The sequence below is a fragment of the Bufo gargarizans genome, chromosome 5, assembly GCF_014858855.1.
Source record: "Bufo gargarizans isolate SCDJY-AF-19 chromosome 5, ASM1485885v1, whole genome shotgun sequence".
Lineage (NCBI taxonomy): Eukaryota > Metazoa > Chordata > Amphibia > Anura > Bufonidae > Bufo > Bufo gargarizans.
In genome coordinates this window covers 202297155-202321779 of record NC_058084.1, presented here as the reverse complement: position 1 = coordinate 202321779, position 24625 = coordinate 202297155, and the positions used below count along the sequence as shown (strand labels likewise).

At 41.3% G+C, this 24625-nt stretch overlaps 1 protein-coding gene across 1 annotated transcript in view; it reads right to left on the bottom strand.

The window, feature by feature from the left end:
* MRPL3 (mitochondrial ribosomal protein L3) overlaps positions 1-24625 on the bottom strand; it is a 135137-nt gene that overhangs the window by 48574 nt on the left and 61938 nt on the right. The window contains exons 7-9 of the mRNA XM_044293454.1: positions 15543-15651; positions 10796-10873; positions 9698-9775 (exon numbers count right to left, since the gene is read on the bottom strand). Coding sequence (XP_044149389.1) covers positions 9698-9775; positions 10796-10873; positions 15543-15651 — 265 coding nt within the window. The remainder of the gene's footprint in view (positions 1-9697; positions 9776-10795; positions 10874-15542; positions 15652-24625) is intronic.

The following is a 24625-nucleotide window of genomic DNA, read 5'->3' as shown; positions in this document are numbered from 1 at the left end:
TAACCCCCTCTGCCTCTCCCCATTTTGTTCTTTTTTCTCACTCATCTTCTTCATCTTCCCCTATATTCTATCTTTTTTTTTTGTTCTCTCAATAGTCTATACCACTTTTACATACAGTAGTATTAGAAACGTTCAGTTTTCTATATTTCAGCATAAATTTGACCCTAAAACCACAAGTACAAGTACTAAATATATCAGTCAAAAATATTCGATATTTATTTATTGAGGAAAATGGTCCAATATCACCTATTTGTGAATAGCAAGAGAATGTAAACCTTTAGGATTAGCAGATAATTTGAAGTAGAAATTGGAGTCAAGTTTTTCAATTAACGCCAAGAGAAAGGGGTCTAATAGTAAGCAAGCTCACAAAGGAACCAAAGATGACCTGAAAGCAACTAAAAGGTGTGTCTCAAATTAGCTAATGTTAAAGGGGTTGGCCACTCTCCATGTATTTTCTGCAACTGTGTGGGAGGCAGGGAAAAAGGATATTCCTAATATATGTATTTAAGTAGATATGGCTATTTTTTCAACAATCTGAAGCCACGCCCCCTGAGCCCCGCTCTGATGTGCAGCCAGTCCGTCCATGGCTGCACGCGACATGTAGAAGCTCCGTCCATGCCTACTGTGTAAATGAGCATGCCCTGCTTTTCCACATCGCATTGCAGCGCACGCCCAGTCTGCCCCTGCCATAGCATGCCCAGCTTGCCACAGAGTGCACGGAGGAAAGGTTCTGATCTCCACAGTTCGTGACTGTGGAGATCAGAACCTTCTAAAAATGTAGATATAATGTCCCCCCTACAGCCTTCATTTTCTTTGCTTACCAGGCGCGCGATTCCCTGATCCTCCCCCCTGCAGCCCTCAAATGTGCCTCTATATTATATAAGCGGGAAGACTGGGCCCGCCGTACCGCTTCCTAGCTATTTATTCACTTCACTTGCCTCTGTGTAATCTCGCACAGGCTCACTGGCAGAGGCATCGTCGAGCGAAGTGCGCCGTCTTCCAGCACACCTCGTTCGACGAAGTCTCTGCCAGTGCTTCTCTGCAATTACACAGAGGCAAGTGAAGTGAATAAATTAGAGAAGAATTCCCGCCCCCTGTCCGAACCGTCTCCCATCTGCTAGCCCCGCCTCCTGCCTTCTTGCTGCGCCTCCTACCTGCTAGCTCCACCCACTCATGATTCCTCTGGATTGCCACAACCCTACCAGTAATGAAGTAACTGACATGAGGACAGTGCAGAGGTGTATGTGTGTGGAGGAGGGGGAAGGGGGTCACTCAGCTTTCCCAGGCTATTCCTCTGCACATATGCCATTCAGAACAGGAGGAAAGCTGGGTGCTATTATGTAATGTGACTCAGCTTTCCTGATGTCCTGCATGGCACAAGTGCAGAGGCATGAGAAGATATGAGGGGAGGTGGAAGTTGTGTTACTCAGCTTTCTCAGACTAGTCTCATGTCTCTCCACATGTGCCATGCAGGACAGCAGAAAAGCTGGGTGCTATTACATCATGTAATGTCACTCAGATTTCCTGCTATATTGCAAGGCATAAATGCAGATAATAAGAACATGGAAAGGCAGGGGGAGGGGTTCACTCAGCTTTCCCAGAGACTCATGTCTTTGCACATGTGTCATGCAGGATAATGAGTAATGTCACTGTCTCCCAGCTGTCCTGCATGACACAGAGGATGGGGGAAGGGGGGCACTCACTTCCTTACACTTTTCTCATGTCTCTACGCATGTGCCACGCTGGACAGCAGGAAAGTTGGGTGGTATTACATCATGTAATGCCCAGATTCTTGTCAAAATATGCTGTGTTCCGGCATGAGTACTGCCATTTTGTAGAACAAAATACTGCTGGATGAGATGGGGCAGGTCGAGAAGTTAGGGAGGGTAGTGAGAGGAGCCAGGGCGTATAGTGGGGGAGACTAGGAACGGGCATGGGGGCCCAATCTAAATTCCTGCTATGGGGCCCAATGATTTCTATGTACGCCCCTGCTTAGGGGGGGGATCTCTGGTGGATGACACTTATGGATGACACTTGTGGAGGATCTGTGGATTGTCGGGTATATAAAGCAAATGCTTTATATAAATAAAAAAACATGTAGCTGGAGGGAGAAAACGTGGCCTTACCACAATGAAGGGTGCAGTCTGTATAAATAGGTGGCCGACAAAAAAGGGGCGGGTCAAATGGCGTGGTCAATAGGCGGAGTCAAGGGGGCAGCAAAATTAGCTTTTGCCTAGGGTGGCAAAAATCCTTGCACCAGTTCTACACGTGATTCCCCGATCCTCCCCCCTGCAGCCCTCAATGTGCCCCCTTATTTTATTTACTCTAAAATACAGAGTCTGATTTATCAAAGCTGGCCTTGCTATACATTTATACACAAGTATGCAAACTGTAAAAAGGTTAGATTTGCTGGAAAAATATCTAAAAACTAAAAGATGATCCCAATTCATCTGAATAGGGTTACTTTTGCAGCATATGCATAGATTTCTACAAGTCCCAATTATACAAATAGTACAGATACAGAGAACCTGCACACTGATCTGGTATGGGATGTTAGAAAGAAAAAAAAAAAACATAAATCCAATAAAAATAAATTACAAAAAAACATTAAGAGCTTGAAGTTTCATAATGATTAAAAAATCTTTGAGATATTCCCTAGGACATCATTTTTTAATAATCACAAAGCGTTGAGCTCTTAACGCTACTATAATTTGTTTTATTATATTTTATTTCTCTTTTTATAGGTTTATAGTTAACTATGTAGTGTAACCATTATCAAGAAAGAAAATGTATATAACCTACCATTAACCAACTGACAAAAAGTAGGTTCTTTACTGGTGGACAAGGGACAGGCCAGCAGACCCTAGAGATGGAACCAGACTAGTACTGCCACAATACTATTCTACTGTAACATTACATGTGCCGCAAGCTGTCGTATAAGTGTCCTATATCCACTAAATATAAGTCCATATAGGAGTTCAAATACCGTATTTTTCACCTCATAAGACACACTTTTTTCCGCCCAAAGTGGGGGGGAAATGGTACTTGCGTTTTAGGGTCCATTCACACGTGCGCAAAATGGGTTCACATGGGGACACCTTAATTTCAATGGAACCACAAAAGATGCGGACGGCACACCGTGAGCTGTCCGCATCCGCACTTCTGATCTGCGGCCCCGCAAAAAAATAGAGCATGTTCTATTCTTGTTTGCAGCCAGTGTCAGTGTTAAAACAGTTGCGGACGTGTGAATGGACCCTTATGGGTGGGTCTGATCTGGGGTCATATTGGGGTCTTAATAACATTGGGGGTCTGATCTGATATCTAATGAAAACTATTTTTTCTTATTGTCCTCCTCTAGAACCTAGGTGCGTCTTATAGGGCTAAAATACGGTATGTTATTGGTATGTTTCACTGGAAAAGGTGCTACACCACACAAGTAGGTATTCCCTCTTTCCTCTTAATTCTGGCAGTAACATTGATATTAAAGAAACTAGCTTCCCTGCATTGATTGATCAGAAAGAGTTTTACTTAAAGGGGTATTCCAACTTCAAACATTTCTGACATAGCCACAGGATGCCACGGCCAGAGGTGGGAACAGACAAGTAGGCTGTGCAATGCTGTTTCTGTAGCTCCCATACAAGTGAAAAGGAGATTACGGAAACAGTATTAAAATGAAAAACAGCATAACTTGGTGCGCTATACCATCTCTGTAACTCACAATCACATAGAAGGTTCAGAGACAGAGTAGCACAGAATGCTTAGCTGTTTTTAGGTCCAACCACCTATGGCTGAGCGTTCAGATGGAAATGGGAACACCCCTTTAATGGCCAGACTCAATTATTCGGTGATAATCCTGATGATTTATGGTGTTTGGCAACTGCTTAGTTTTACTCTCTCCTCATTACCAAGCCAAGCATCCAAGTGTGTGGGGGGAGTGAAGAGGAATAGCTGTGGGACGACAACTGTAAGTGTATTGGGAACTTAAGCTGTAGAGATAGGGTTTCTACGGCCTTTATCCAGAAGCACCACCAATAAATAAATAAAAAAATTTTTTTAAAAAATCCTTTTCCCCCAAAGTCAGGACACTGAGACATAAAGGGAGAATAAGAAGGATGCTTTCATTTGGATATGTTCTCCATCTTCCTGATGGTTTCAAGAGTTCATTTCCCAAATAATCTGAAAACTGTAGACAGCACTAAGAGCTACGTTTCAATTAATACCTATTCAATCACTGCAAATGTTGGCTATAGTAAACAGGTTGTCTCATCAGAGGGAGCTGTGATGGCATTAAGCTGATCACCACAGGTCTGTCTCTCAAACCACCGCCAACAGCTGCTTGTACGGTAAGAATACGCATTCCTTCCCCCATGGTGGCCATTTCAATGCATCTTAGCAACAGCAGTTTAATGGAAAGTGACAACTTCCACGGATAGCATCAACGTTTGCTTGTTTCAGGATCCTGGACGACTATAACATATTAGAGGGATAATATCTGGTAAAGCACCTTTAAAATGTACTTCCTCACTTTTTGAATATTAATAGCTAGAAAAAATAACTGTACAGTGAATTTATTTTTAGGGGGATATTATGGGAAATAAGGGATCGGAGATATGTCACTTGATTTATGGACTACAAGAGAGAAAAATGAATGTAAAAGAGGAGATAAAACAGTATTTTAACAGTGAACAGTATCTGAAAATGCATTGAGGTCAGCAGGCGTGTCTCGCTAACAATACAAGTTAGCAGGTCAGTTACCAGCCCCGAGACATAAAAGTGAAACCAATTCATCATTTCAACAAACCCCGGAATAGAGGAAGATAAATAGTGTCTATAGAATAAAAAATCTATGGCATTTTCTTAAAGAATGCATCTTATGTTGCCAGGCAGATAGTTTCAAAAGGAAGAGGTGTTGCGTGTTCACTCGCTAAGTGACGGGCTGACAGGAGATTGGCAGCTTTGTATTCCTGTGGCGCTTCTGAATGGAAAGCTATAATCCTGCTCGCCTCACAATTTATACATCACAAAATTCAACATTCACAGGTTCCAAGGAGATGGAACACTAACAGGATGTGAAAGCTGTATAATCTGCGCATACACTTTATCAATTTATACATTGCACATTCCAGGAGAACAGCAGTGTTGGTTAAATATACTTCCCTCAATATTAACCTTCTGTAGGACCCAAAGTAAAAAAGGAAACAGCGAATATGTTGAGAATATATTTTTACAGAGATTTCTGTGAGTAAACATATTGCTTATTCTAATAAAGGGGTTGTGTATTTTTACCCCAGAAATAGCGTTACCCTTATCACGGGTTATGCCCGGTACCGCAGTTCAGCCCAATTCAAGTGCATGAAGCTGAGGTGCAATACGAGTCACATATAATGTAGTCCAAGTAGTAAAGGATGGCAGCAGTGACAGAGCCTGAAGAAAGAAATACTTTTTTTTAATAGAGAGCATTTAGGGAGGAACTATGGGTAGCTCTGACAGGGAGAGGTATTGTAGATAACACTGCTTTAGAGGGCAAGGTGACATCATATGAAGACCACTGAGGTACTGTGTAATACAAACTTCTACTCATGAAGAAGATATATAATTATACAATTATATATATGGGTTTCCACACTTCTGCAAAACTACAGAAAAGTACCTAAAAGTGTTTAAAAAGTATTTAATCTGATCATCAGATAATGCCAACACAGCAAAGAATTAGACTTTTTTTTTTTTTCATCTTGCCCAGCTATGCAGCACAGTTGATTTCATGCTGCCAGGGCTTGATGTATGCAGGAATACCAATAAAAAAAGACTCCAGTTCCCTTGAATCCTCAACTCTTACAGACAATACATTTATATACAGCAGCCTGCATGCAACTCTATTACATCTTGTAAAGTAGATCTGTACGTAATCCCCGTCTTCACAGATAACACACAAACACTACCTGCATGTCTGCTGCCCAGTATGTGAAACACACCACTCCAAAGACAGGGAGAAAACATGGAGGGTCAGTAGAGATAGCAGGCAGAAAAAAGATATATCATGTGTGACCTATCAAAAACTATAGATCATCCTGCAAAAAATAAGCCCTCACACATCTCTGTAGAGAGGACTTTAAAAAAAGTTATGGGGGTAAGAATATGGCAATGAAAATATACTTTTTTCTAGTATTAAAACACAAAAAAATAAATAAACATATGTGGTATTGCCAGAATCGTACTGACCTGGAGAATGAAGAGCACAAGTCAGTTTTACCGCAAAAACAAAACCCATAAAGCTGTGACAGAATTGCAATTTTTTTCACATACCACCCCATTTGATTTTTTTTTTCTCACTTCCCACTACATTATATGCCATATTAAATAGTGCCATTAGAAAGTACAACTTGTACCACAAAAAAAAAAAAAACAAGCCCTCTTATGGCTATGTGAGCGTAAAAATAAATGAGGTATAGCTCTCGGAGGGCAGGGAGCGAAAAATGAAAGCACGCAAAATCGCTGCGTCAGCAAGTGGTTAAAGGCAATAGTAAGTAAAAAATATAAATCACATTGCATTTAAAAGATTTTTACACTATTTTTAAAGACTGGAAAACCTCTTTCATATTTAATAAGGAACCATATATAGAAAATGATATAAAAGTAATTTTTCAACGCTTTCTATTGCATACAGTCTTTGCATCCAGTTTTCATAAAAATAACCGTAAGCATTTATACAGTCCTTGAAAGGGCGCTGAAGTTCCCCCTCAGCAGAAAAGCCCATACACAGAAACAGAATTGCTGAGCTGAACTTTGTTAAGATTGTTAGCAAGAAATTTGGTCATGTAATAGAGAGAGAACCAGGTCACAGGCTATTCTCTGCATACAAAGATATGTTCAGCTTTTAGCCATTTTTATTGTAAAAAAACTTGCTACATCAGAGCTGGAGATCTCTCCAGGGTGAAAACGAAAAAGCGCTATTCCAGAACCCAGGGCAACGTCCAAGGTGCATCATAAAATGGTACTGAATGCATTCTCAAAGGTTTACAAAACTGCTTGAAATGGTGCACAAGCAGAATGCATATCCACTATAAGAAGTACTGATCAATGATAAAATGGCACGCGCGTGTTCCTGTTTATTGGCAGCTCTTTTTTTTTTAAGTTGGAAAACCCCTTAACTACAAGGCTAAATTCACACAAATCAGGATTACGTGCGGAAAATCCACAATGTATGTCATGCCCATTGTATCTATGAAAATGTGAAATTCTCATGTATACGACAATTTTGACCTGTAGTGCGGATTTTTTGTTTTATTTTATTTTTCCCGACTGTATTTACTCTATTCACTTCAATAAGGAGAGTAAAATCCGCACCAAATCCACATGTAAATCAGCACCAATTGGTGTGGATTGTCCGCACGGATTTTCCTGCGAATACAAGTGGATTTCAGTGCGGAGTCTCCGCACAAACTCTAAACGTGTGCATTTACCCTAACTCTATAATGTGTTTCAGGGGAGACCAACCAAGCAACCAGACCTGCTCTCTTGATCTCACTTTTAAACATCTAGTGGGGCACGCAGACAGCACCTGGGAGGTAATGCTGTCTGTGAAATACCTAAAAAGAAAGCTGAAGTATTTTTTTTAACTATCAGACACATTTTTTCTCTTCGATCTTGTGCTGCCACCTTCTGTTCAATCTAGTAGTCCGAATTCTGGCATTAGAAGCAGGAGACTCTGAGCTCTGGCACAGGTCCTGGCAGTGCAGATGTGAGGACACACCATATAATTGTACTTAATCTCTTCTTTGTTCACTGAACTGTCACATTTTATATACAATTCTGTAAAGTGCAATTGTTCAGTGTGCAGACGTGCACACACATACAGGTTTACACAGCAGAGTAAATGTGTGGTGCCTGCCCTGCCAGGACCTTTGTAGCCAGCCCACTCCATGTTGTGCATGGGACAGCTCCATCCCAGTAACTCCAGACTCCTATTACTGCTACTAACTGGGCCAGCACAGGCAGCAAGTCTGTCTGCCGGGGTGGACTAGCCATAGACCTTACAGGGAATTTTCCTAGCAGGCCGATGCCCCATAGGACCACCCGAGCCACCCTCACTGCAGCTGGCTGAGAATGTGCTATTGGGGAAACTATAGGGGTTATTATTAGAGGGTATCCAGGAAGCATGCTGAAGGTAGCGCTGGCTTGGTGTTGTGGCCCACACCTCACCCCCTAAGCCCCTGCTCTATATCCATATTAGAGATAACTGGATGTGAAGGAGAACCGAACATGGCAGCTACTGTTGGTCACCACAGAGAGACAGCTTCTAGGGAGGTAGTTTGTGCTGCACTGTGGTATTTGATTCTTTGGGATGGTATTCTGTGCTGTGCTATATTATTAAAGACCCTGACAAATTGTGATGCTCCACCTTTTGGACCCATCTACAACATTGGGGCCACCTATAGTTTTTATTCAGGGCCACTTTAAGTTCCCAGTCCGTCCCCGCTCTCTAATAATGATGGAGATCTGTGGCAAATGACAAATTTATGGGGCATCAGCTTTTGTACTGTGTCTATACCATATCAGTTGTATGTCATTTATAGTAAAAAATGTTTTTTCTACTTTTATGCTTCTGAAAATACGGTATATTCATTACTATGACACACCAGAATTCATACTCTGAGCAACCAATGGTCAATGGGATTTAGTAAATATAAATATATATAATAAAAAAAGTGATTTGTACATCTGGCAGAGGAAGGGTACTATTCAATATATTTGCAAGATTTTTCCAAAATCAGCTTCATATATGTCTAATATTTATGTAAAAACAGCATAAAAACATTTAAAACTACAGATAAATATCATTGGATGTGTTGATTCTCCTCATAAATTTAATCTAAAAATAGTTATTTCTGCAACATATCCTAGCATAGATGAGCAAGCTTGTGGGATCAAAGTGATTTGTCAACTGCTGGGTGTCCCCTTTTTAGCCATGTAAGGCAATGGAGGCAAAAATATTACTTTTTTGTGTCTCGTCTTAAATGGGGAAATAAGGATCAGAAACAGAAAGTTCACCAAAAGTCAAAACTTCTACCTTCAGCTTTGCTCATCTCTAATACTCCATTTATGCAGAACACCCACACAGGGTGGATATGCAGTGGTTCTGTGTGGCAAATTCACAGAGTTTTACAGTACTAGCAAAGAGGATTTGATTTTGAAGAAATTGCATCCACAGAATGTAAAACAAATTTTTTAGTGTAAAATGATTTTCGGTGCTAGTACAGGGTAAAAATCGGCAACAAGTCTGCAGTGACAATTCTGCCCCGTGTGGCCAAACCTTTGAAGTATCCCTGCTATTTTTTTTCTCTTTAAGAAATTATCAGCATTACTGAAACAGCATTTTCTGCTTCATTCAGTTTCTGCTTGGAAAGCTGCTTTTTAACAGGACAAAAAAATAAATAAAAAAGTCCTGCATGAAATACTTTTTTTACTCTCTCTTTTTGAAGGAATCTGCGATGGAGGCCCTGAACAAAACATCTGCACAGATGCAAACATAGCATTAGTTACGTATATAAAACTGCATTATGTGGAGTAAGGATCTGGCATGAAAATACAACCTTTCTGACCTCCGTTTGCCCCAAAGAGTTACAATCACACAAAAAAGGATATATTTTATTCAACCGCATGAACAAGTACAATATTTTGTAGAAAACAAAAATCTTACCTTAACTAAACAATTTGTATGCCCAGGGACTGAACCATTGACGTAAATGATGTTGTGTTTTGTATTCACTCTCCATACCTAAGATAATTGAATACGAATGCACAGATATTTCAAGGAAGGCAGAAAAAGCTAGCAAAGCATTTTGTTAAAAGCTATAGGCTCCTTTGGGGGAATTTTTTTTAATTATTATTGAATTGCACTCATTTTAGGATAAAAATTATTGTTTCAGTTGGTCTTTACGTGCAGTCTCTTTCTCTGTACAGGGCTGAGATTCTCTAGTACCAGGCTGCGTTTATACTGATGGTTCCTCATCTCTGACCTTACAAACATTCATTATAGCTCTATTATAAGATATTTGGCTGTTAGTTGTTCAAAGATAAGGCATATAGATAGCCAGCAGATAACGGCTCAAAGTAAAAGCAAGCTAGGCAAAGTTAAAGGGGTTGTCCGGGTTCAGAGCTGAACCCGGACTTACCCTTATTTTCACCCAGGCAGCCCCCCTGAGCCTAGCATCGGAGCATCTCATGCTCCGATGCGCTCCCGTGCCCTGCGCTAGATCGCGCAGGGCACAGGCTCTTGTGTTTTCAATAACACACTGCCGGGCGGTGACTTCCGCCCAGCAGTGTGTTCGGTGACGTCACCGGCTCTGAGGGGCGGGCTTTAGCTCTGCCCTAGCCGTTTTACTGGCTAGGGCAGAGCCAAATCCCGCCCATCAGTGCCGGTGACGTCACCGGGGTTCCTGTGAGCCCCATGGAGAGCCCGGTACGTCACCGGAACTCTGAAAAATGCCTTTGCCCTGCGCGATTTAGCGCAGGGCAAAGGAGAGCATCGGAGCATGAACTGCTCCGATGCTCATGTCAGGGGGGCTGCCGGGGTGAAAATGGAGGGCTGTCCAGGTTCAGCTCTGAACCTGGACAACCCCTTTAACCGTTTATGACAAAACCTGCTGAATACTTTTAATAAAGACCGCATGGAAAAAAAAAAAATTATTATTTGTAGCCCAAAATGAGTAAAATGCATTAATTAACAAGATCGCCCCCTGAAGGTATCCACAGCCTGTAAAAATGGCCCAGAAATCCCAACTAGAGCAAAACACACCTTGAGTGCATGAGCAGTCCTGTAAATGTTTCCTAATTGACCGGGCATTTTTGTACCTGGGAACACACGAGCCGGGTCCTGTGGAAAGAAACATGAATATATTCACTTAGAAGGCTAAAGCTCAAAATAACGTTGCATATTTCCCACATTTAACCAGCTATAAAACTGCGTTGCCCAGAGTAAATCACTATCTTGCTTTTACCCACTTCTAAAAAGGGCCTGTCATCTTTCCCGACATGTCTGTTTTAGTAAGGCCTCCTACACACGACCATATGGCTTTTTCAGTGTTTTGCGGTCAGTTTTTCACGGATCCGTTGTTCCGTTTTTTGGTTTCCGTTGTGTTTCCATTTCTGTTCCATTTTTCCGTATGGCATATACAGTATACAGTAATTACATAGAAAAAATTGGGCCGGGCATAACATTTTCAATAGATTGTTCCGCAAAAAACAGAACAGATACGGAAGACATACAGATGCATTTCCTTATGTGTTCCTTTTTTTTGTGGACCCATTGACTTGAATGAAGCCACGTAACGTGATTTGCGGGCACTAATAGGACATGTTCTATCTTTCAACAGAACGGAAAAGGAATGCATACGGAGTACATTCAGTTTATTTTTTTTGCGGAACCATTGAAATGAATGGTTCCATATACGGACCATAAACGGAACGCAAAAAACGGCCAGTAAACGGGGGGGGAGGAAACGGTCGAGTGCAGGAGGCCTAAATCAGAGGTGTTCAATGAGTGGCCTATGTCCCCCTGCTGTGCGGCTCACCACTGGAGATCTCGGTTATAACGTAACATAGTGGCAAATGACAATACTGCACATCTATCCTAAGGCTACTTTCACACTAGCGTTTTTGCTGGATCAGTCAGGGTTCAGCAAAAATGCTTCCGTTCCTGATAATACAACCGTCTGCATCGTAATATAGAGCAATAAAAAAAAAAAAATCATATGTACCCCAAATAGTACCAATAAAACTCGCACCTTATCCCCTAGTTTCCAAAATGGGGTCACATTTTGGGAGTTTCTACTGTAGGGGTGCATCAGGGACATGCCATCTAAAAACCAGTTCAGCAAAATCTGCCTTCCAAAAACCATACGGCACTACTTTTCTTCTGCGCCCTACAGTGTGCCCTTACATCAGTTTACGACCATATATGGGGTATTTCTGTAAACCGTAGAATCAGGGTAATAAATATTAAGTTTTGCTTGGCTGTTGTGTTAAAGAAAAAAAATGGATTAAAATGGAAAATCTGTAAAAAAAAAAAAAAAATGTGACATTTATAAATGTCATCTCCATTTCCTTTAATTCTTGTGGAAAGGGTTAACAAAGTTTGTAAAATCAGTTTTGAGTAACTGTTTTTAGTTTGTTCAATAAATAATATTTACCCCCCCCCCCAAATAATCCTCTACTTCTACTCTGTATAACAATGTCAAATATGTGTATGTCGCTATAGTGTCAAAAACAAAAAAACTTATTTTAGCTTCTGTACATGGATGATCATTTTCCAAGTACAGAAATTATTAAAAGGGGTGGTGTGTATTTTTGGGGGTGCTATTTTATTTTTTACATATTTTATAAAAATTAAATAGTTAAATTATTTTTTTCCACGGGGGCACAGGGTAGCAAAGAACACCTTATCTACTGTATGTGTTCTCTTCTGTCCCCATATACAGACTGTTCATAATATTGATAAAATGGTAACAGCCTATAGATCACTGTTACCAGTCATCTGTATACAAAGGCATGTAGAAAAGATGCAGATCGTGATTTCTATGCATGCCTCCATGCCCAATCCGCACAGGAAACCCCTGGGATGTAATCTGCACAGGAACCCCTGTGATGTCATCTGTACAGGGAATCTTTGTGATGTCATCAATGACATGACTGGTTTCCCTAGCAACTACTGACATGCAGAAGCATCACTTCCACATTCAGGAACACAATGCTGAATGTGAGTGCTGTGGTGAGGGGCTGTTTGTGAAAGGGAACAGATTACCAAAGGATCAGGCTATCAGTATGACAGGTCAATCCTGCTGATGGCACTACGAGTAGGAGTGTGCAGAGCATGTAAATGGTAAAGGGTTGTAGGCACACGGTGCATGCCATGAGCCATTCATTTACAAGATAGACCAGTGAGTCCTATGAACTCCATATGGACTATGTGTGCGCAGTATCTTCACCTGGACCAGTGGTTGTTAGTTACAGCCATATCTGCCCCCCTTCTGACCATCAGAGAAGAGGACATCTTTTATACATCAGTTTTGCAGACTGGCACTCTGCACACAGCTGTATATTTACTTGACAGTCCAGGTCAAAGTAGTTAAAAGGGTTATCCGACTATTTCTATTTCTGATCGGTGGAGGTCTGACACCTGGGACCCCGGCTGATCAACAGTTTGAGAAGATCCAAAGCTTCTGTGAGCGTTGTGGCCTTCTTGCCGCTTACCCTAGACCAGTGACATCATGACCATTTGGCACACAGGCTAGGCGCAGCTCAGCCCCATTCAAGTGAACAGGCTGAGATGCGATACCAAGTACAGCCACTATATAAAATGTACAATGTTGTACTTGGTAAGCAGGGAGAAGGCCCCGACACTCACAGAAGCGCTGCTACCTTTAAAGTAGTTTTTTTCGCCTTCAGTGATTTTTAGTCTTTTGTTTAACCCCTTCGCTACCAGTGCCATACATGTACGGTGCTGGAACAAAGTGCCAACATGGTGCCCGCTCGCGCGTGCAGTTGGTATCATGGCCAGCGGGTCTCAAACAGAAGAGACCCGCGGCTAATGACCGTGACCAGCAATAATGCCGATCGCGGTCATTATAGCCTTTATATGCAGGTGGCCAACATAAGAAATGAGCAATTCTGCTCAAAAAATGCGTCTAAAAGATTCATGATTGTTCAAGGAAAAAAAAAAAAAGAATTTTGTAGGTTCAAATACAAGCTGCAAAATAATAAAAAAAAGTTTAAAAAAATATATAAATTTTTTTAAAGCACCCCCCTTTCCGTAGAAAAAAAATTATAAATACATAAATTACAAAAAATATAAACATCATGGGCATCACCGCGACCAAAAACGCCTGTACTAATCCAATACAGCGAATGGTGCACTGGAAAAAAAGGGTCAAAATGGCAAATTTACCATTTTTTCTACCGCTTCTCTTACCCAAAAATATGTCATAAAATGTGATCAAAAAGTCACACACACTCCAAAATGGTATCAATAAAAACTACAGATCATCTGACACAGCCCCCACACAACTCTGTAGATGTAACTGTAAAAAAGTTGTGGGTCAGAACATGGGGATGTAAAAAATAAATATTTTTTTAAAGTTTAAATTTATTTTTACACTATTTAGACATAAAAAAACCTATAACCGTTGCAATCGTACTGACCCACAGAATGAAGGGTATAGTTTTTCCGTAAATGGAACGTCGTGGGAACAAAACCCGTAAGGAGGAATTGCATTCATTTTTTTTTTCCAATTTCACCCCAATTGGATTTTTTGCCCGCTTCCCACTACATAGTATGCTATATTAAATGGTGGCATTAGAAAGTAAAACTTGTCCCTCAAATAATAAGCCCTCATACAGCTATGTAAACTGAAAAATATAAAAAAGATAGGGGTCAAGGAAGATAGGGAAGTAAAATGAAAAAGCAAAAACGAAAAAAAAAAAAAAACTCTGGTATCCTAAGGGTTAAATTTAACATTCTGCATTGACTTATTTTGGACAGACAAAATGTGGGCAATTTATTTTTAAGGTTTCAGTTACTGCCACAAATACTACTATAAAACATTTATGTTCTTATTTTTATTTCTTTATAAGACATAAATATGGAATAGTGTGGATTCCAAATTCCTTTAACAACTTAAGGTCTGGCAAGACTGCTTTTTAATGAGATCCACAGGGTCGCATCAGATTCTGGGGGAATGTCACCAAAGTTAGATTTGCTTTTATGAGCTAGGACAGAGAATTGCTCTTTCGACAGGGGTCCCAAACCAGGGAAGCCTGTCCATATGTCATAAAAAGGTACAAGGACTGAGTTTGTTAGGGAAAATCACTGTTGGCTGCCAAGTTCTCCATTATGAGGCCCTGTTGAAGGGGTTGTCCACGATTAGAAAAATGTCTGCTTTATTCCAAAAACAGCACTACCCTGTCTGACCCTGGATTGTGTCTGGTATTGCAGCTCTGCTACATAGGAGTCCATAAAACAGAACTTCAATACCGCATAAAACCTGTGGACAGGTTTGGTGCTGCTTCTGGAATAACGCAGCCATGCTTTTTCTAAGGGTCCATTCACACGTCCGTAGTGTATTGCGGATCCGCAATACACACGTCCAACACCCCCCATAGAACTGCCTATTCTTGTGCCTATTCTGTCCGAACAAAATAGGACACGTTCTATTTTTTTGCGGAGCCGCGGCCTGGAAGTTCGGGGCCACGCTCCGGAAATACGGATGCGGAGAGCACAGTGTGCTCTAGGCATCTCTTCTTGCCTCATTGAGAATAAATGGTTCCCGATATTGCACCTGATCCCGATATTGCGGAACGGATGCGGACCCATTTGCGGACGTGTGAATGGACCCTAATCCTGGACAATCCCTTTAACCATATTCCTGTATCTGAGCCCCTGTGAGTGTGAACAAGAGAGTGATATGTTGGGCTTAACATTTTCAAACATGCTAATAATAAAACGCTATTTGTCCACCATACAATACTGAACATATTCACTGACTTACACCTGCAGCAATAGCTCCAGGCCTGCGGTGTGTTTTAGTCTGTCCATGTGATGCTGGCTGGCCTTTATATCCCCATCTCTTCATGACTCCTTGAAATCCTTTACCAATTCTGAAAGAAAAGGAAACTGATTATTACAAAACATAACCGCTCTACATCAATGAATGCAAGCAAGAAGTTTGTTTTCTCGTTTTCTAATCGCTGCCTTTCTGAAGCCATATCTTTTTTTTTTTTTTAAGCTCACATTTTTTTATCTAATGGCAACATTTAATATTGCATATGATGCAGTTGGAAGCTGGAAAAAAATGTGTTAACTTCATTCTCTCGGTCATTCTCTCTTTTTTTTTTTCTTTTCATTGCCATATTCTGACCCCCCTAACTTTTTCCTATTTACGTTGACAGAGCTGTGTGAGAGCTCCATAGCTGTGGCAGGCCTTGGAGCCTCCAAAGGCCACAGTATGCCATAGAAAACGAACAGGTCCCTCAATCATGGTTATTGCTGATCATGGACTGTGCCTCCTGTGTAAAATAGCAGGCACACGGTGGTTATGGCGCCCACTAAGCTTCTGAGTGGACTCCATCTTAAAAGACTCAACATCTGCTGTACATGTACGGATATAGGGAAGGAGTTATTGACAAATGGTTGTGTTTTTTGGGTATGTTACCTATGGACCCTGGTAGTTTTTTCTACATTATGCTCTGATCAGAGCAGTATGTGAAACAGTGTTCCCTTCAGTCAATGCTTCACATTGGGTAGGTGGCATAGGCGGACAAGTGATTGAATATAGGGAGGTGAAGGATAAATTGGCATCAAACATAACCCCAAGACAGCAGGCGTGCTGCCCAGGAGTTATGGTAGTGCCATATACTGAGAGGCAAATATCAGGTTTAGGTAGGTTGGTAGAAGGAGAAAACCCTAGAAGTTCAGTTTTTGAACAACTTAGTTTCAGATACAGAAAGGACATTATATTGGAGACAGAGGACAATCATTGGTGTTTTGTAGTACTGCTGGAGTGACATCACAGGATAAGGTATATAGTTGGATACTGCCAGCATAGGAGATGGTACTTAAAACCAGATTTACTGATAGTCTGTCCAATAGGACAGTAAAGGACCTAGGACTGAACCCCAACATAAAGAGGGAGAGAAGGAGGAGAAGTAGTGCCAGTAAATGATACACTGAAAGAGTCATCAGCGTGTAGCCAATAGAGTAAAAGCATGCTGGGTAGGAGTTAGAGGTGAACAGTGTCAAATGTCGCAAAGAGATCCAGAAGAAGTAGAGAGTAGTCACCATTGGATTTAGTCTTCAGAAGATCCTTTGACAGTTTGCCAAGTGCCATTTCTGTAGAGAGCAGAAACCACATTGCAAGAGGTCTTAGAGAGTTAAAAGAAAGAAATCAGATGATGAGAGAGTTGACCGCAGGACAGGTGGGTTTATGACAATGTTTGAAAGAGAAAAGGAAGATACTAGACGACAGAGGGGTTACATATTTTAGTTATGCAAGCAGTAAAAGCTGGGGGAAGAGACTAGAGGAGGTGTGAGGGAATAGGGTCACTAACACAAATAGCCCTACTGTCGAAGATACTGCTTCTTCATGCCCCAAGAGGTCATCTTAGCAAATTAGCGGCAATTTACAGACAACTACGCGTTTGTCAGAACATTTCCCAGGTGCATGTAAGCTGGCATCAGGTGTCAGAAATGAGGTCAGTGTCATAACATGCATCATATAATTGTTCAGTGTAATATTACAAATGTGTTTCACAAATCTGCACTGAAATGGAACAGTCCTGAACAGCAGTAGAATGCCAATTAGGGGACTCACTGGGCAGGGTCTGTGCAGCTGCCTCTCTAAATATATGGATGTATTTTAGCAGGCATGATGCCCATTGGGACCGCTCACCTGATGATGCCAACCCAAGCAGAGAAAGTGCTCATTATATAATGTCACAAACAGATCACCTGGAAACTGGGTTAGCAAGCAAATTGTATGTCCCAAATTAATTGGATCTCTCTGCGGCTTTTTTTTTTTTACCTTCCCGTACACTAAAAATGCACAATATGCTTTGGTCCTTAGCCTATTTAATACATGTATGAACTAATATTGATTACTGAGCAGTCACTTAAATGCCAAGAACAGCATGGCACGAAAAATAAATAAATAAATAAGACAATCGTGGCTATTGATATTTCAGGAGAAAATGGTTGACAACCAATATGTCCACAGTAAATATAAGTTGTCACCCAACTTTCCAAGACTCTCAGGTGGCAAACCAACCTATTTATGCATCACCCTTCACTGTAGTTCTGTATAATGCTGGTTCAGTGCCACCCCACCAAACAGGATTGACGGGGGTGACTTTGATCAAAAACCACATTAAATTGCAGAGTTTTAGAAACTTTTTGAAATAAGCTCATATGCATTACACATACCTTTCACTGTACTCTACAGACTATATCGAGTCATTATTAAACAGCATCAACTAACAGAACTAAATTAGGAAATTAAGGCATCTGAATGTAACGTTTTGGACTTTATCTTAAATCATGTGCACTACCTGAGGCATCTAACGTGCACCCTCACCGTTCACAATGCACCATTTTAATGCATTCAAAGCAATATCTTTGACCTCGGTGTGATAACATCTGAATACACTTTCACGTGTATCCATGATTTAATACATATACAGATACAGAAGTCCGTGCCAGTCCAAGTATTCTCAGCGGAAAGAAAAATATTTGTTAGGCAGCCATAGAAAAACCCCAAAACCTGACTCTTTCAATTCATATAAAAAAACACAGATGTCAAAATGTGCATTCTTTGCAACTAAGCTGTGGGAGATAAAGTGATGGGATATCAGAATCGTCTGTCAATAGGATCACAGAGGACTCTATACACAAGATCTAATAGCAGATAATGCCGTCTATTAGACAGGAGGCTGCGCGGACATCTGCTTCAGGCTTAGTTCGCATTACAAACGGTAAAAGCTTTAAATGCTCCGCCTGAAAGCAAAAGCAGTAAACTCAAGTATATAAGCAGTTCATAGCACTCAGCAAAGAATGAAAAATACATATACATCTGATAAATTACTCCAAGTACCAAATAAATGTATAGTATCCAAGCTATGGTTTGGATGCTGCGGCTGCTCATAGCTAATATGGATCCATCATGTACCATTAAAGATAGTTGTGGCATGCTCCTTTGCACGTCACATTGCTAATTTTGTTTTCCTTAGAAGCACTGCTTATCAAAAAGTATATAGTGCCTCACGGCGTAATACAGATACATACGGAGAGCATACAATCAACTCCAGAAAATGAAGTCTAATATACAGTAGGTCAGTGATTAGGGGTTAAAGAGGACCTCTCTCCTCTCCTGACATGTCTGTTTTAGTAACTACTTGCATTACCCATGTAATAATTCTGGACCATCTATTCTTATGAATCTATGTTAATTTATGTACCTCATTATTCCTACCAGAAGTTTATGAATGAATTACCTGCAATAAAGGTCCAGTTTTTTGCCCTATAAGACACACTTTTTCTCCCCAAACGTCAGTGCGTCTTATGGAGAGAATACTAATGAATGCTTCCATTATGGAAGCGCTCATTAGTACAGGAGGACTGGGAAGCGGTGACTACAACACTCCCCGGGCTCTGTACTCACTGCTTACTAGTCTTCTGCTGCAGGCTCCTGACGCTGTGCCATGACTAGCACACAATGTAAAGACCTCAGCACTCTGTGACCTCACGCTGTGAGACATTGTGTCACCGTGCAAGAAGAGTAATAGATGTCGGCAGCGGCGGCGGCCAGAGCAGGAGAGGTAAGTTTTTATTTTTTTATTGTCTTCTCTGAACATGGGAGTCTGAATGGGGGTCATTCACATTGGAGGTCTGATCTGAGGTCTGAAAGGGGGTCATTCACATTGGGGGTCTGAGCTGAGGTCTGATTGGTGGTCTGATCTAATGTCTGATGAAATAGTTTTTTTTTTCTTATTTTACTCCTCTAAAACCAGTGCTTCTTATGGGCAGGTGAGTCTTATAGGGTGAAAAATACAGTAAGCCTGCTGGGGGGAGGAAGAGATTCAGCTTCTAGCAAGATATATTAAGAAAATAAATCACATAACTTAGGACCTAAAACAACATTATGATAATAGGTGATTTACTTTATGGCAAGTATTTGAATGTGGAAAATATAAAATAAACTGCTTCCTCAGGGGAAATTCTAGCTTTTAATTATTTAAATATTAAAACTGAAACAAAAATTAATTATTGCAAAGGGTTCCGTATTTTGTGACGATCGTTTTGATATGTAACTTGTATTGGTTTGAGTGAATGGGGCAACGGTTTCTGTTAGCAATGGCATTTTTTTTTTTTTTTTTACTTATATTTTAATTTATTTTTGGCACATAACGTGTCTCCCAAGACGTCATAAAAACACCTTTGGAGGAAACTGACATTTTTTTACCCTAGCAGCCCAATTCTGCGACTTTTAGAAGCCAGAATTCTGGGGTGCATGGCACAATATATTCCTTTCCAAAGAAGGCTGGTCATTTATTTGCTGTTTGAGGAAATCCATAGCTATATGTGTGGTTGACAGGTTCACATAAAGAGCAGAATGTCAAATTTGCTAAAAAATAAAATCCATATACTAACATAACCCAGGAAAAGAACAGAGGAATCCCGTCAATTACAGTCGTCTCTTCTCCAGTCTCCCAAGAGAATGGCTAAACAGGATCCCTGGGGCAACACATGCAGTCAGACGTAAATGCACATTCACAAGACGGCACCAAAGGAAGACATACTGGTTCATTTTCTAACCACTAAGATAAAAAGATATGAAGAGAAAATCTGCTGGAATATATACAGAACACTACAAAAACTATGCATACTTAATGCACTGGATCAAAGCATATAACACTAGTACAATTCTACTTTGACTTTTACAAACTACTATGTTTACATTGTCTATTGGATGTGATTCCAAATGTTACCTTCAGTAAGGAGACTTTCACACCTGCGTTCGGTGCGGATCTGTCTTGTATCTGCACAGACGGATCCGCACCGATAATGCAAACGCTTGCATTTGTTCAGAACGGAACCATTTGCATTATTCATTTTTTTTAAGTCTAAGTCAAAACGGAACCGCCCTGACTTACATTAAAAGTCAATGGGGGACGGATCAGTTTTCAATTGCACCATATTGTGTCAGTGAAAACGGATCCATCCCCATTGACTTACATTGTAAGTCAGGACGGATGCGTTTGGCTCCGCATCGTCAGGCATGCTTGCAGCGTTTTCGTGTCCGCCTCCAGAGCGGAATGGAGGCGCAACAGAGCCAAAATGATGCATTCTGATCCTTATCCAATGAGAATGCTTTGGGGCTGAACTGATCCGTTTTGGGCCGCTTGTGAGAGCCCTGAAACGGATCTCACAAGCGGACCCAAAAACGCCAGTGTGAAAGTAGCCTAACACCTCTACTGATATGTGACCGTCATGTTACGGTGCAGAAACACGCGACTTAAAAGGAGTTGGCCCACAACCAACATTTATCACCTAGTCACTGGTGACTGATGGGACCTCACCGGTCATGAGAACGGGAGTCCTAGAGTGATCTGTGTGAATAGATTGGTGGTGAAAATGCATTACTATGGCTCCATTCAGTTTGTGGGGACTGTCAAATACCGCACTTAGCCATCTTCATCAGTCCCTAGTCATTCATGCATACCGGATACTGCGCCCTGCCACACTGCAAAAATTATTCAGGAAAGGTTTCAGGAACATGACAAAGAGTTCAAGGTGTTGATTTCACAGTTGATATAAAAACACAAGGCTACATAGAACAGTAAACCCAAAAACAAAGTAGTAGCTGCTAATGCCCTCCAAACTCCCTAGCTCTCAATCCGACAGAGCATCTGTGTGATGTGCTGAAAACGCACACCAGATCCATGGAGGCTACACCTCACAACTTACAGGAGTTAAACAGGTTATGCCATGATTGATTCAAAATCAGACATCATATAGTACATGACAATCTCTTTCTTACAAAGCTAGATCCAGCCCTGTACCTCACATGGATCCAGAGATCTCCTGCTATTGTTCTGCTAGACTTATTGCAAGCTGGCAGCTCAGGGTGTGTTCCATCTGCTGCATCTTTTCCCATAACACATTCACAGCTTCTAACAGAAGATATGGCTGGTGACAGAGCACGTGCGACCACCTCTGTGAGGTGGACTAAAAGAACAGCCAGCAGTTGGCACTATACAGATATATTTTACTGAATAGTGCTGTGGCTATACAATTTTTTTTTTTATTACATGCATTTACAAAATTATTCAGATCCAGCTGCTGGTTTGAAAAGTGTATAATATTTTTCATGGACAGCCCCTTTAAATGATCTGCTGCTAATGTCTTGAGGGCAGATAGCACAGGACACCTTCCGACACCTTCCGAGATCTTGGGAAGTTCAGAGCTGTTTGATGGCATCAGGCAGGCTTGCTCAATACAAGGCAGACGGTGTAATGTCACTGCTGATTGGTGTATATATATATATACACACACACACACACACACACACACTTTTGGCTAGGTATATATATTGCTAGTTTACCTAGCACATGAACAGCTATTTTCATGTTGGATATACAAGACGTCCATTGTGACAATGATACAATTTGCTAAACACTTTGCAGTATTATCCCTGAAAGAAAAATAAACTGATGCAGGCAAGAAGGGCAGAGTAAAGTAATGAGAAGAGTAATGGGGCAATTTGTTCCTTTATTCCAGCGAAGTAACCCTGTGTTGCTCAGGACTTTCACGATACGTGTAACGAGAGATCTAGCCCCTGCCATCTGTCCAGCAGTTTGAGGGAATGGGTTAACACTGTGCAAGTACGGCTCTTATGTTGAGATGGGAAAGGGTGAATTATTAAAAGTTCTTACAAGGCAGTTCTCACCAAGTGATTTTTCTCCTGCTTAAGTGGCCTGCGAGCCATTGGCCTGATGTACACTGTATCCATTTGCTGTCCTCTGTGCTCACAAACCCATTAGATAAGTAATGAGCAGAAATTGAAGGGGCTGAGGGGCTTGTAGCCAGGACTGGTACTGCTAGGGGAGAAATTACAGCAGATGCAGTGACACAAAATACATTAGTTATAGCGGCTGCAATATTGATGTTCGATAGAAGCTTATTCCGTACCTAAATCCCTCTCTATATTAGGGTCAATGGAACTAATCCCATATAAAGATTATAGAACTAGAGCAGACTCTGCTGTACTTTTCCCCTAAAACCAAACAAACCCAATGGTAATTCAAGGGGAAATGGACTTGTTGACCAAACCTGATATTTTGAAGAGAACCCGCCAAGTATCTAAAGCCTAGGTAGGTATCCTGTAGACTGGATGACCAGCTCTGTTATTGAGGCTGATGCCGGCACAAGAATTCAGAGCGCATGGGCGCTCACATTACATGATCTTGTGCATGCGCAAGATTTTACTACTGCGGCAGGGTGACATCCACAAGTCAAGGAGGAGAATACACGATGAGGGGAGGGGCGGGACTCCTTTAAATGGAATCTGTCTCCCCCATAAGCCCTAATAAGTACAATAATACATGTATAGAACACCTACCACGACTCCAGAGCAGTGATTTGTAGGACGTTACGCACCACCATTTCCCCCCTGTGCACTCACAAACCAGCCATGGAAAGCTCCTGGGCATGAGTACATAATGGAGAGGACTCCAGAAGAAGTGGGGCTCTGATCGGAGGTCTGATTGAAAGGGGGGGGGGGGGGGGGTCATTCACATTTGGGGTCTGAGGTGAGGTTTGATTGAGGGTTTAATTAACATTGGAGATCTGATGTAAGGTTTGACTGGGGGTCTGATTAATAATGGGGGTCTGGTGCTCCGAGTAGGCTTGAGTGAACAGAGCTTGTCAAGAAAAGTCTGTGTGAACATGTCTACACTACAGTTGTATACCGAACTCTCTAAATATCTGTCTACAGTATTGACAGCAGTTCAATTTTCAGGTACAGATAATCAATATTAAATAATTAAATCAATCAATCAATCAGTCATCACACAGAGACAAACAGGTTTGATGTGTCTGTGGAGATCTCTCTTGAGACTGCCCCAAACTCTTTATTATATACCCTTAGAATATGGGAGTAACATGGGGTTTCAGGGCAGTTACACTGCATATTATTGGACACCCCTCACATTTGTGTAAATAATTATACCTTTTCATGGGACAGCACTGGACATATGACACAATGCACAATATACAGTAGTCAGTGTACAGCTTGTATAGCGGTGCAAATTTGGTGTGCCCTCAAAATAAGACACAGCCATTAATTTCTAAACGAAAAGGGGTGTCATGTGACTCGTGTTACAAGGTCTCAGGTGTGAATGGGGAGAAGGTGTGTTAAATTTGGCGTTATCGCTCTCACACCAATACTGGTCACAGTTCAACATGGCACCTCATGGCAAACAACTCTGTTAATCTACATAAAGGTGGCTAGCACCCTGAAACTGAGCTGCAGCACAGTGGCCAAGACCATACAGCGGTTTAACAATACAGGTTCCACTCAGAACAGGCCTCGCCATGGTCAACCAAAGATTATGAGTACATGTGCTCAGTGTCCTATCCAGAGGTTATACGAGTGCTGTCAGCATTGCTGCAGAGGTTAAAAGGGTGGTGGGGTCAGACCGTCAGTGCTCAGACAATACACCACATGCTGCATCAAATTGGTCTGCATGGCTGTCATCCCAGAAGTAAGCCTCTTCTAAAGATGATGCACAAGAGAGCCCGCAAACAGTTTGCTGAAGACAAGCAGAATAATGATTACTGGAACCATGTCCTGTGGTCTCATGAGACCAAGATAAACTTATTTGGTTCAGATGGTGTCAAGCGTGTCTTGCCTACAGTCATTTTCTGTTCCTTTCTGAAATAAAAGGGTATCCTGCAACTTTTGAATCACCGTGTGTGTATGTGTGTGTGTGTGTGTGTATGTGTGTATGTGTGTGTATGTATGCATGCATGTGTGTGTATGTGTGTGTATGTATGCATGCATGCATGCATGTGTGTGTG